This window comes from Nelumbo lutea, chromosome 3 (assembly GCF_056320005.1).
Source record: "Nelumbo lutea isolate HS-2025 chromosome 3, American lotus-T2T, whole genome shotgun sequence".
In the NCBI taxonomy this organism is placed as follows: domain Eukaryota; kingdom Viridiplantae; phylum Streptophyta; class Magnoliopsida; order Proteales; family Nelumbonaceae; genus Nelumbo; species Nelumbo lutea.
In genome coordinates this window covers 32102068-32117192 of record NC_142686.1, presented here as the reverse complement: position 1 = coordinate 32117192, position 15125 = coordinate 32102068, and the positions used below count along the sequence as shown (strand labels likewise).

General features: G+C 33.2%; 1 protein-coding gene across 2 annotated transcripts; it reads left to right on the top strand.

The window, feature by feature from the left end:
* Positions 1-7122: 7122 nt before the first annotated feature.
* Positions 7123-8961, top strand: LOC148864051 (uncharacterized). 2 transcript variants are annotated; one of them, XM_088979649.1, is made up of 5 exons: positions 7123-7426; positions 7560-7717; positions 7805-7892; positions 8260-8448; positions 8532-8961. In XM_088979649.1, exons 1-5 carry the CDS (start codon positions 7336-7338, stop codon positions 8810-8812), a joined length of 807 nt encoding a protein of 268 aa, XP_088835775.1. In that variant the 5' UTR covers positions 7123-7335; the 3' UTR covers positions 8813-8961. The 2 variants fall into 2 exon arrangements, with proteins under 2 accessions (XP_088835775.1, XP_088835774.1); XM_088979648.1 differs by having other exon boundaries at positions 7134-7426; positions 8236-8448.
* Positions 8962-15125: the final 6164 nt, after the last annotated feature.

Below are 15125 nucleotides of genomic sequence, written 5' to 3'. Positions count from 1 at the left end.
TATATAATAACTTTAAAATATTTATTAAAAACGAAAAAATTGTAATAAATTTAATAATATTCATATTATAAATAATTTTATATTTAACAATATAAATTATGGTTTTCTGGATTGTTCAATGTAAATGTAATTCAAACAATAAAAAATAAAATATTATTTAAATATTTCAATAATTAAATGTTTTAAATAAAAAATATTAAAATAGCTAAATAATTATATAACAAAATATTTAATATTACGTAATAAATTTAAAAATTTTCTTAAGACTAAAAATAATTACAAGTTTACAACATAATCTTCAATTTAAAAATAATTTAATATTTTATAAAATTAATAATGGAATTATGTAATAATAGTATAAACTATAATTTTATGGATTATTAATTTCAACAAATAATTAATATTTTAAAATTTAAATAATGATATTATTTGAATAACTATATTAATATTGTATATAATTAATTTCACTTATATCAATTAATAATTATATTAAAATCTTAATCTATATTTATTATTGATTATATATACTAAAATTAATATTTATTGTATTTTAAATAATCATCTATTTTTTTGTGATAAATATATTTTCAATTATTATAGGAGATTAAACTACTATTATTTAACTTTTTAAGTTTAATTTATTGTACTTATTGTATTTATTATATTTTTGTTATAATTTATTGATTAATATTTATTAGATTTAAACTATCATTTGACATTACACTATTTATTAACTAGTTTAGTATATTTTTTAGTGTTTATTATTTGTGTAATAGTTATATTTATTGTTGTTATTATTATTATTATTATTATTTATTGTATTTTTATTATCAAAATATTTTCAATAATCGTGTATTTTTTTTATAAGTTTTCAATAATTATTGGAGATTAAATTATTGTTATTCATTAGTGATTAGACTATTAATTTAGAAAAAAATAGGAGTGTTCACAGATTGGTTCAATTCAGTTATAGGTTGTTTGGCTAAATAAATCGACTTGATCAGGTTAGGGAGTTGGTCACTTGAAATTGATTGACTATTAGTGAATCGGCCAACTTGGGTTGTATCAATTTGGATCAATTTTCAGTTTGGTAAGTCGGTTCAAAAGATTTAAGCTTAAAAAATTAAATTTAAAATTAAAAAATTAGAATGACATTATTAAAAAATAAATTTATGATATAAAATACTTTATACAAATAAATATGGGGATTTTTTCACTTTTTCGTATTAAAAAATTATATTGAAATATAACTATGGTCGAGTTGTTCAATTTGGTCTATGTACAAATGGCCCAAGTGGAATTGATCCAGCTTGATCAGGTTGGGAAATTATTGGTCAATTTGGTCGGTTTCATCAATTTGATGAACAACCCTAGCTGAAATTAATTATTGTTATTTTTGTATTGTAAAAAAAAATTATTAAAAGCAGTATACAAAATATAAGGGAAAATCTGTGATGCAAGAAAGGTATGGTATCGGAAGAATTTTGGCCAATCAGAATCCACCCATGAATTTTGATACATTACACCCGATTGGCTACTAGTTGATTGGTAAAAAAATTTGCCAGATATCATATCTTTCCCATATCATAGTTGAACCTAAAATGTAATAGTTATTAATTATTTAAAAGTTAAAAATATAAAACAAATTCTATTATTTAGCTTTCGCTTAACAAATCTTGTGCACCCCATGTGTCAAGCTAATATTATAGAAATTCTGGTGAAGTTCAAAAACTTTCTAAGTTTCAAAAAGTAGAATTGTTCAATAAATGGTTTGCTGGCATTCTTATATCATTGGTTCAACTCAAGGCTTCAATGATCTAAGTTCCTTGTATGATGTCAACAACTTTTTTTCCTTTGAATTCTTTGTATTTTGGCCTTTTTTTTTACTTAGTTCTATCGAATATGACCAACTCAAGCATTTTTGTCTATGATTTGACTACAAATTTGTAGTTTACTTATTCACAAGACTCGATATTTTGAAGTGGTAATATCTCTATCTTATCATTTTAGGTTTTTAATTGAAGGTCTTCCCATCATGTATTTACCCCAACAAAATCACAAAGGAAAGTGAATCAGTGAATACATGGATGGCTGAGATTTTTGTTGCCCAAGAGTGTCATTGTTTCTCTTTGTTGTTAATTCAAATCTCCATATTTAAAAAGAAAGAAGAAGAAACTATAAGTTTCTATTTTTATATGAGTAAATTAAATGCATCCCTTCTCCCTAGAACCATCTAAATGGTTCAACCGATTCTTTTATCACCTAGATTATTGCCTAAAAGCCTAGCCTACTTATATTGTCACCTAGATTATTCTCTCCTATTGGCTCTCAATTTAGGGGTGTGGTCCATGGTATGTATATTTCTATTAGGCAGTCTAGGTTATTAGTTGCAACTTGCAAGGAGTTGGGATGGAAAAATAACAAAAATACTGAAATATAAAGTGATCCTTTTTGTGCAATGAAAAGAATTAAAGGAAAAAATGGGTAGGGATTCATTGCAAGAATCAACATCACATGTTTCTTGCAAATGGTTAGTGTTTAAAGAAGATGTTCATGCTGGGATTGTGGTGGTTGGACAGCCATTTTATCATGAATTTATCCTTAAGTGGTTCAAGAGGCTATTCTTTTTTCTTTTATTTTTTTTTCTCGTTCTTTTCAGACTTAAGGTAGTGGCATATTTCTTAAGTGGATCTTATACTGGTTAAAATACATAACCATCATTGCTTATTTGGTTATGGGTATGTATAGCTTGGAGAGTAAAATTCTTTTATTCCATTTTTTTTAATGCCACTAATTTTTTTTTCAATTTCATTAAATTACTTTATTCCAATTCAATTGTATTTTTTTTTCAATTTAATTTTATTACTTCATAAATGATTAATTGTATGTCTATTTTCTTTTTTGTTAAATTTTTTTTATCCAAAATACTTGTCATTTTTACTTAGCAAAAGAAAAAGTGGAAAATACTTAGAAAAGACTCAAAAAAGACCAGTTCCACAGCCCAGGCTTGTGGCCCAGTCCGACCCGGCATAGGCCCATCTAGGCTCGTTTTGTGGGTTATGCCAAACCTCCCTTTTGAGGGATTCCAGGCCAGTAGGCACGGCCCACCCAGGCCCGCTTGTTGGCATGACACAACCTCTACAGTCTGGACCACCCACAATCGTGTCGGGCCCACATTACACCTCTAGTTGATCCTAGTCTTCTATTTGAGTCTTGCTTTAAACACTACTAACTAGTAGCCAATGCCCAATAAGCTACTCAATTTTTCATTAAAGAAAAACAAACAATATAAAAAGGAAACAAAGAAAGCAAGAAAGAAATTGGAGGCCTGGATCAATATAATCCTACTAACCAATATATCTATTCAATTCCTATGCAAAAGAAAAAAAAATGAGTTAACTGGATGAACTCAGAAAAGAACTCTAAACCTGTGTTTGATTTAACAGAAAAGTAGAGAGACAGAAAATGAGATAAAGTTTTTAAGGAATTTTACAAAAATCATTAAGAAATTTCCAACTTTCTTTTTCTCTATTATTTTTTTTTATCAAACCAAACATGGCTTAACTGACCTATTTAGCCATTTAAGCTACATTTTCCATATCAAAGTAGTAATGAAAAGTAATTTATACCAATGGATCTTTCCTTTGTTCCCCATCTGCTCCCTCTTCTGAGGGATGATGCATGCGATCAATCAATACAACTCATCAAACAAACAGTAGACTCTTTGCTTTAACCATGTATTCACTTTCTTAGCCCTAGCAAGCTCGGACCTTCTCATCATCCATGGAAACTTTTGAACACAGCAGGACAATCTGAAGTTTCAAAATTTAATTTAAAGAAGTAGACCAAAGAGGACGGTAGCTGCCACAACCAACTCAAATACACACGGAACATTCGACCCAAGCCGGTGGGAATTACATTCACCAACTTTACTTGTTGAACAGCCCGACTTTTTAGCATTTTTTATGGGCTCCACTATTCTTTTTGTTTCTTCTTTTTTTTTTCCTTAAATAATGAGTTCCACAAGTATGCTGTATATCACTAGTTTTAATGCAGTATGCTTTAGTGCAACATTCCCCACCATATGTCTAAAAGAATCACCTTTTCTCTATTTTAATAAAATTTATTTTCAAGGGTCATTTACTGAAGCACCCCTATCATTTGGCTGATAATCAATTTATTAAAACTTTCATAGTTTGCAATCGATTTATTTAGTCACTTTTTGTTAAGAACCATTTGTATCGTTGTCTGAAAATAGTGGCATGATCATCTAAACCAAGAAACAATGTTTGGTTTTAGTAGAATGAAAGAGAGAACAATAGTGTCTTGGTTTATTTGTAACGATGCATCTTTCTTCTTCAAACATAAAACAAAATTGACCAATTATTGTTCATTGTGTTTTACTATAGGCAAGAACAACATTTCTATTTTTATTTTCTTTTGCTTCAATTTGTTCAAACAGACATTAGGGTTGAAGTTGTCATTTTTCACTTTTGTCTAATGAAAAGTTGATTAAATAAATAATTGTAAAATATGAGGGGTGTTTCAATAAAATGCAAAGTATAAGATAGGTTATAGTAAATTTATAAAATTATATGTATTTTAGTAAAGGAAAAATCTATGATGCTGGAAAGATATAGTATGAAAAGAATTTTGACTAATCAAAACTTATCCATGAATTTTGATAAATAACACTTGATTGGCTACCACTAAGTATATGTGGTATAAAGGTGATAAGCAAATCGCCTACTCCTTGGATGGCTGAGATTGTCCAATTATGATCGATCTAGTAGAATTGTGCTTTTATTTGAACAAACAATCATTTCTTATCCTAAATGGTGGAAGAAAAAGGCTTAGCTTGGTGTTGGGTGCTTATAATCTCAGGGCACTGTTCTTGGGTCAGGGATATCTAAGAACACAGTCTCTGACTCTTGAATAGCAAATTATGCTCATGAGCATCCTCACTAAAAGCAACCAATAGCATATTTCGTTCATCATCTGTCACTATGAATGTCTCCCACTGTCTCATCATTCCTAAGCGTTTGACCAACTGATACTTTTTGTGTCTAGTGGTCATTAGAGAATATCTTCTTTTTATTTAAGTTGATGAACAGTTCTGGTGATAAGACAAAATGTTAGTGCACCTCAATGCATCGATTCACAGTTCAAAGTTACGGAAGTTTTAAATAATTAGGTTGCGTTTGGGGATAGAGTCTAAATTCTAGTTTACTTTTTTTTGTTGATTTGGTTGTCTTATTTATTTGTAAAAAATAAAATAGTAAGTAAAATGGTACGATCCTTCAATTCTCACGATGGAGTGAAGTAAGAAGTCAAGATGATGTGGTCCCCGCGTTGTATGAGAAACAGAGACTTGAGGTAGGAAGAATGTGGTACAAATTTTGCATTAGTTTTTGAAATGCAAAATTTACATTGCTGATGAGTACAAATGAGATAAAGTACAAATTCTGCTTCCGGGTAGGAGTGCAATGCAAATCATATATTGTTACAAATAGGGGTGAGCAAATGGGTAGGTTCTACCTAGAACCTAATGGAACTAACCTTGAATTGGCTTTGAACTGATCCTACCCAATTTGTTATAGGGTAGGGTCTGGTTCCAAATTCTTAGAATTGAGCCCCACTCAGGCCAGTTCTAGGGTCTAGGGATTTACCCTATCCAGACTAACCCGATGAATCGGCCTTGGTGGAACCTACTTTGGAACCAAACTTGCCTTGAAATAAACCCAAAATAGTTTTGGGGATGTAAAGATTTGAACTCAAGCAATCATGTTTACAAAGGCCATAGTCTCACTTGACCATTGAGTTATTTAAGTGTTTTGATTATTTGTTTTCATTTTAATATTTGAATGTATACAACAAGTAATGTAAAATGTATTATTTACAAAATTTAAATTTAAATTATAAGTTTAAATGATATAATGATAATTTACATATTAAGCCACTCAATTTAATCAATAAAGATAATACAAGTTTTAAACTATATATTATATTTATTAAAAATCAATATTTTAAAGAACATGCTTTTTTATTTTTAAAGGGGGGTGAGTAAAAAAATAACAGGTTCCACTGGTAGACCCTATAATCACCAAGGCCAGAACCAACCTTCACAGGGTAGGTTCCACTTCTAAAAACCTAGAACTTACCCCTACAAGGTAGGTTCCAAATTATGCCATGGAATTGAACTGACCAATGCTCATCCCTAGTTACAAATAAACAACTGCACATGAAACTTATCAACTAAGTGCAAATTTTGTATTTTGTTCAAATATGCACTACAACGAGATGCATGCACTGTAGATTTATGATGAGATCCTTCTCTATAATATGAGCAGAGGATCTGGTATTTGAATCCTTGAAGTCTCACCTGACAGATTACCATCTCATAAATCCTTTGTATTTCTTTTATTTTGGTTATTTAATGACTCTCTACTAGGGTTTAAGATGTTAGAATTTTTTAAACATTTATAGAGACGAGTTCTTAAGTGTTATGGAGAGAGAGAGAGAGAGTGTCAAGTGACTACCATCACTCATTGCTAACATCCTTGAGACTAGAAGAAATTGCAATACCTCTCTCTGTAGAAACTAGAAACTAGAAGACTCATTGCTTTGTCTGACTTTTCCAAATGAATTCATTCAATATCCGAACTCCAAACCCTGTAGATTTTGCTTCAAGGATGCATTCTGCAGCTGCAAGCTAAACTTGTGTTCCATCACAGGTCTGACCTGCTCCATTTCATACCCAAATCAAATCCCAATCAAAGATGTGTGCAGGGTCCCTTAGCAGACAAGAAATCTATCAATTGGGCCCACCTATGTTCCCACCCAGCATGCAAAAGTGTGATTACACCAGTCAAATGAAATCCACCCATTGCTAAGACTGAAGATCCTGAGGTGGAAACGGACCCACCATGGGGCTGAATGTGAACAAACAGGTGGAAGTGGGCCCACATGACCCGGCAAAGCCAAAAAGGAAATGGGCCCACCTGACCCGGCAAAAGCCAAAAAGAAAAAGCCGAAATTTGAAATGTGTCTAGCACGTCCATCCTCCAGTACTCCTGCCCCCAGTCAGCCCCTGTAGTCTGTTCATGCTCTTATGCATCACAACCACGCCATTATTTAGTCCCCCACAGCATCTACCAAAGAAAAAAAAATGATAGAACCCAAAAGAAAACGTTTCAGAATCCCAATAAACTTCACTTTAGCTCCCTCCTGCCGTTGACTGATTCCTTCTACTGCATCACCTTCTCCTCACTTTTTAAAAATTTTCTCACTTTAAATACTACAACCATTCCATTTCCTTCCTCATCAGTTCACACCATGGCGTACAGTAGCAATCTATGTTATCCCTACCCTTCCCTAGCTTGGGATATCCACAACATTGGAGTTTTCAACGCAGACATGTCTATGGGTATCTTTCTTCTCTCGCTTCTTTTCTTTCTTGTAATCTTGTTCATATGGACATAGTGTTTCATGGCTGGCGCAAATCATCATGCATTTGACGTACAACTTTGTCATTGTGTCTGTGTCTGTGTCTGTTTCAGTTATGGAGTCCACCGAAGCATTCCTCTCGTCGCCGGCCGATTTATCGACTGGGTATCTACAGGATGCATTGGTCGAGTGGAGTGACCGGTTTAAGCGAAGACGGTTGCTGTTTTCCAGCAATGATCAAACAAGTTTTGATTTCGATCATCTTCTACAGGCAAGGCTTTAGTCTGAAAGTGAGTTAATTTTAGTCTTTCTAGTATGCTAGCTGTTTGTGTAGAAGCTGATGATCTTTTGTTTGCAGAGCTACTCCAACTCGAATTGCACCGAAAACCCACTCAAGAATTATAACTGCTTGAGCCAGCAGACCACCGAAATCAATGGAGTTTCAGGTAAGCTAGCTAGTATCCCTCCATCAAAATAGACATTTCTATTTGTTACTATCTATAAACTACAAGCTGTAAAGGAACTAATGGCGACCCACGTTAGATGATTTGGCTAGCTTGGACGCCACAATTATGGCGTTTCAACTTTCAATCTCCAACCAGTGTCAAACCCTGACCAGATGGTCATTTCATTTTCTTCGAGGATCGAGAATTCCCAGAAATGGTTCAAAATCAAGCACCATTTCATCAAACAGTCGTCGCACGAATATGGTACTTGATGAAAACAGATTTAATTAATTTCTTCACTGGTGATTATATTATATATTGTTGTTACTTGCATGTTGATCAGGAGATGAACTGTTAAACTCTTCAGCAATGAGCAGCATCAGCGATGAAGAAACAATAGTCTCGGAGATAAAAACAACTGAAGAGACAATGTCAGCCCCAGAAACGTTAACACACGGTTCTTCAGGCTCCTCTTGCAAGAACCCACAGAAGCCAAGCTCATGCACATATGACAAAGACAACCTACTGATCTCAAGATACCCTTTATCTTCTTCTGGTACTCTCTCTTTTCCTTGGCTTCATTCACTTTACGCTTCTGTATCGGTTTTCCAACTTGTTGCTTTGGCTCTTCTTCATCAGAAGGCCGCTGTCAAAGGAAGAGGAAAGTAATAACAGGCGTGGCGTACCCATTTGCACTGGTAAAGCCTGGAGGAGTTGAAGGGGACGTGACGCTGAATGACATAAACCAGAGGATTCTCATGCCTCCGACTAGGCCTGTCCGGCACCCCGTGGGGGACTTCGCTTGCCGTCCGTGCGTTTCTCCGTCCGGGACCGGTCTCTCCGGGAAGGCCGTCGTGGCACTAACCAGAATCCACACACAAGGGAGAGGAACAATCACAATTATTAGAACAAGAGGTTGATGAGTGATTGCTAAAGCTTAATTCATATATGGTTGTTAATTATGTATAATTTTCATTAATTAATTGTGTATAGATATTATCATATATCTACATATGTAAAGTTTGGATTTTTAGTGAATTCAAGGTTATGGTATACTCTTACCTCACAAGTTAAGGTGCATTTTTTTGGACTCTCCTTAACGCTCTAAAACCCTTAAGAATTTGTCTCAAAGTCCTTAATTAATGATTTGGATGAGTTACGAACTAAGCATACAGTACCTAAGTTAGGAGGACTTCTTAGGAGGTCACCCATCGTAGTGAGTATTCTTTGTTTATTAAATTAAAGGTGTATTTGGTTTGAAAGAAAAGGTAAAGAAAGGAAGGAAAAGATAGGGAAATATATTCAAGATTTGTTTAGGTTTTCCTATATTTTCCATCTTTTTCTTACCTTTTCTTTCAAACCAAAGCACAGCCTAAGGGTCTTCTACAAGATGGATATTTTTGTTTTCATTTGGGAAATTTTCTAAAACTCATCATGAATTTTCAATATTTCTCTTAAACTCACCACAACTTTTCAAAATGTCTAAAACTCACCATGCCAATTAGTTTTTATTTTCTAAAATCCACCTTTCGTTAATGCATTGTTAATGCTTCTTAAAAGAGGTGTCCATGTTAACATAAATAACAATTTTCACGACCAAATTACCATTGAATGGTGAGTTAGAGGAAAAATGGTCCTTTTCAGTTTTCAATTTTCTTATTATTTTTGCATTTTTAGTGTTTTGTTCTAATTTCCAGTGTTTTTTATAATTTTTTTTTACATTTTTCTATTTTCTACAATCTATAAATTTTCCTATATTTTATTATTTATTTGTAATTTCTGTGTTTTTATATAACTTTTGGTGTTTTTTCTACAATTTTTATTTTCTGATTTTGTTTTTCAATTTCTATAGTTTCTATAATTTGAAAATATTTTTTTTATTTTGTTTGTAAATTATATATATATTTTTTGTAATTTCTATGTTTTTATGTATTTTATATTTGAAAATATTTTTTGGAATTTTTTTCCTTTTTTCATGTCTAAATATTAAAATGGTAATATATTAACTCCCATTAATTTATTTTGCATATATTTTATATTTTTCTATGAAGGTGTTAAAATGGTAATATATTAACACCCGTTAGTATGTTTAAGGTCAAATTAGTGACATGGTGAGTTTTAGACATTTTGAAAAGTTGTGGTGAGTTTAAGAGAAATGCTGAAAACTCATGGTGAGTTTTAGATAATTTCCCTTTATTTTTAAAATTATCACATCAGCAATTAAAATTTAAAATAAAATAATTGACACACATTAAAACCCATTTTTGTTTGATGAGAAGCAAAAATAAGTTGGTTTAACTTAAAAAAAAATCACTATTTTTCTTAATAAGAAATTAATTAGTGAACATGTTCCAGCCATTTCAGTTTTGGAAAGAAAAGGCACATAAAGTGAATAAATAAGATGCTTTTGGTTTAAGAATCAATTTGTTTTTAAATAATTTGATTTCGATTTATTGTTTAAACTCACAGCAAAAAAATAAAAAATAAAATAAGACAACACACATTTGATAACATCACCCAAGTCATGCATCATGACCCTTAGATCTGATTATCCAAATAAGTCGATTCATGAATCCTGGAGATCTTGAGACTACCAAAAAGGGTTAATAATTGCAGTTTGGATAAAAATTTGTCTATGCTCATAGTTGTCAAATAAGTGATGTAAATGGCTGTAAGAATGATGAGACTTATTCTCTTTTAGGGGATGCTGCATTTCCACTGTGTAGACCTGACCAAAAATCTGATGTGGGAAACCAGAATATGAATGAAGCTAGATACATTATCACTTTAAATTTCTTTTTCCTTTTCTATTTTATAATTCCGTGTCTTAGTTTCTAGGAGTACGTGAGAATATGTGCTTTTTCTTTCACAAATCCCAAATGTTCTTTTGGGATTTCACCAGACCTTCTTCGAGAAGAAAGATATCAATTGTTGCAGTGACGACATCTGACCTCTTCGTGATGTCATTGTTCTATATCCAATGGTTTATGAATTATGCTCGTATCATAGTTCATATCATGGTTTTCAAAACCGGATCGGAGACGGTTGAATCGGGAAAAGTGGGAATCAGTCACCTGACCGATTTTGTTTTTTTCCCAAAACCATTAATTTTGGTCAGTAAACTGCTGAATCTGCCAGTTAACTGCTTAAACCGTTCGAACGGTTTTGACTATTTTCCAAAATTTTTTAAATTTTTTATTTTTTTGTCAGTTTTTATTTTTAATTTTTAATTTTTTAATTGACAGTATTGACCATTCAAAACGGTAACCGGACCCCTGACCGGTTTGATCACTGGTTCGTTTTTAAAATCCATGGTTCATATAAGAAATGGACTGAGGTTCCAAGTGATCACCTGAATTAGAACTATGAAAGCAAAGTGGGGTTTGGGGTTTGATAGGTTTCAAAGTGTGGTGGTCTAATCCACCGTTTTAGGGGTGCTCATGGTTTGGTAATCGAATCGTGAATATGTTTTTAAAACCGAATTACTGTCATTGGTTTTTGCAATTTTTTGAATCAAAACTGAATTGGTACCACCGATCAACTGGTTTTTCGGCTTTTGATCAGTTTGGTTCTCTGGTTTTCAATTATATATAGTGTGTGTATGTATGTATCTAATATTTTATATTACAAATAATATATATACATATGCATATATAAATAATATACGATATATTAAAAATAAACATAAAAATATATTATACCAATTAATTCGGTTAATTACACTTTTTAGTTCAGCAACATTTCTAGCTTACCATGATCTAAAACCATGTTGTGCACATGGAAGATTCATGGATTGTTTTGACTTCTATATATATGTTTTTAACCTTACTCATCACTAAATCACTAAAAGCAAAAGTATTTGCTATAACTTTGCTAGCATGTGCACCTTTTGCTAATTATTTGTGAATTTACATCTTCACCCCACAAGGGGCCGCCCCACAACGCCCCACAGCACATTCCCGCCGTGTGCCATCATCGGGAGATGTTTCCAGGCGGAGTGGGGCATTGTGGGGCGGAAATGTGATCTCTTTATTTATTAAGTGCTTACTAGATGAGGGAGAAATTTCCTTTTTGATAGGCTGAAAGCAGATTCGATCTCCTACCATTTGTTTCTTTATTCTTCTTCTTCTAGAATTTCTTTTCTTTCTTTCTTTTTTAGTGTATATTTTGTTTTCTTCTTTTCCATCTTCATCCTATAGTGTAAAATGTTGAAAACAGCAACTTATAGATGCCACTCATTATCTAGGGCCTGTTTGAAAGGGCTTCTGCAATGACTAAATTGCATCATTTGACCTGCTACCTAATATAGTTTCATTAAAAAGTCAAATTTTTCGCTTATGTAAGCCTATTTTCAAACAAAATATTAAGAAAATGAATGTGGCAAAATGCAAATGCTAAGATAGATGAATGAAAAAATTAGAAAGGATAGTGATGAGGGCAGATTGGGCCCTCCACTGACATCATGACATGTGACATCTCAAAAACAGCTGGATGACACTCGACACCACGTAGGTGATGACCTGCCTTAGCCAAAATGATGGAAACCTAAAAACCTACCCCCAGAGATTTGATGGAGACCTGAAGACCTACCTCCAGAGACCTAGCAACCTACCTCTGAAGACACATGGCATCCAAATTATACCTCGACGTCTAGTCAGCGAGCTAACTCAATAAAATTATCTTGGAGCATCTCACCTAAGCCGACCTTTACCTCGACAAGACCAAACTAGCTGACCTTGTAGGATTATGGCAAGCTATCGTAGGATTCGGTTGAGCTATAGGGACTTAAGGCGACCTGCTAAGAAGAGCTTGCTAACCACCCCCTGTAGTTCCCAGTACAGCTCAGCAAGGCCGAGTTGGCAGACCCATAAGATTATGGCAAGCTATCCTAGGAGTCGGCCAAGCTAAGAGGACCTAAGGTGACCTGCAAGGAAGAACTCACTAACTGTCCCTAGTAGCTCGCTACCAAAAGCACCAATAGCGCGACTGTTAGAACGACTCACCATACAGTATGCTAGTATGCGAATGAATCGTAAATCCCGCGAAGATCTCTCAACTGACACCTTAAGCATCGGAGTGCCCTCAAAGCTCCCTTATATTCTCATAGATTACTTTACACACTCACTAACTTAAGTATCGGAGTGCCCTCCCTGGGTAAAAACTACCTACGCACCCTCACCTCCTTTCTTTCTATAGCTCACACTCAGCTCGGTCACACAGATACCAACTCGGCCATACAACTTGCCACTATCAGGTTGGACCCCTGTTCGAGCCAGATCGCAAGACATGAGGGAGCGTCTAGATTGTGCATCACCATATAGAATTATAAATGAAGTCATCTATTGTAATCTAGGAATAGTTCCACTAAGTGCATGACAAAATGACAAAGAATAGACTAAGATGGTTTGGTTAGTGCATTGAAAACCACCTAATGGCTCTAGTTAGAAGAAGTGACTTGTTACAAGTAGTGGAAGGGAATAGAAGAGATAGGGGTAGACCTAAAAGGACATGGGGTAAGAAGTGATTTAAGCATTAATAATTTAACTGGATATGGCTTTAGATAGAATGGATCAATGAAGTAAGATTCATGTAGTAGATCCCATATAATTCGGATAAGGCATGGATGATGCATGCTTATTTTCAACTTTTTGATTTTTTACCAAACATGATTTCACAGGTTTTCAGGTTTCTCAATTTATGTAATTAGAAGCCAATACTTGAAAATTCACCCAAACAAGCATGTAATGTGCTAGACAAAATCAACTTTCAAACTAGACTGAGCCAAGTTTACCACATATTGGGCTACGTCAAGACACATGTTTTGGGCTCAATGTTCTGTTTGAACTTAGGTCGAATGACGCATGTGTTTGAAACTGTGGGCATTTATTGAATAAATGCTGCCACATAGGCACCACTTCAGCATTTCCCCATTATGCAGATCCATATGCATAGAAATTTGCAAAAGCAAGCCTTGATTTATGTGCACGTCTACTGTTGGGGGAAGCTTCATTTTAGTGCTTCCCCTAAAGGGTAGGCGTTTATTCATTGTTTTGCTGATGTGGTGTCTAATGGTGCCTAGTGGATTTGGACAGGTACATTATTGCTTTTCTCAGCTTTGCAAACAAATAAAGTACAAACTTTTAATGAACAAATGCCCATGGTTCCAAACACATATGAAGTCCAAACAACTCAACCAAGGCCTCCTTCAGAGTCCTCATTACAACTTACGATGTTACAATTGTTATATTTGCTATATCATATTATGTCTGAATTATAATTGTTGCATAGACTTAGTTTGGAAAGAGTACAAATACAAATATGTATAGTATAAATACATATAAAATAATACAATATACAAGGTCATATACTCTACATATTTGTATTTGCATTGTTTTCAAACTGAGCCATCAAATATGTACAGTGCAAATATATATAAAATATAAAGTTTTGTACTCTACATATTTATATTTGTACTCCTTCCAAACTGAGCCATACAAAGGGAAGTCTTTTCACCAACCAACAGTGCCTAACCGCCTTATGTGATGTCTCATTTATTTACTGTGCAATTTCATTTGTATAGGTCCAAAAGTATGGAGGTGTCTGGAGTAAAGATTTACGAAAATTTGCGTTCCAATGAATTTATACAAATGAGATTGTGGTCTTCTTGTTTGCGAATTTCATTCTGATGCAAATTTTACATTTCTTTTGTTTTATTCGCACTCATTTGTAGAACTCTAACTTTTTTATCCCAAAATCCAATGCCAAATTTGTACCACATTTCTCCTAGATTTTAATAAGTAAATATAAATATATTAACACACACACACACACACACACACACACACACACACACACACACACACACACAAACACACACACACACACACACACACTCACTATAAGAATTAGGGGTGTCAACGGTATTTGAAAATCCGATTTTGAATTCGAGATTTGTCATAACTGAATCAAATTCGGATAATTCGAATATTTAATGAGTTGAATTCGGATATCCTATTCAAATCGAATAGCTAATCGGATTCGAATTCAAATATGACCTAATTTGATTTAATAAATATCTGAATCCGATTTACTATTTAATTCTTATATATAATATATAAAATATTTAAATGTTTTTATATAATTTATAAATTTATAAACTTTATATAAATAAAATATTTATTTTATATATTTATTAATTACCTAAAATTATTAATTGATCGAATTCAAATTGAA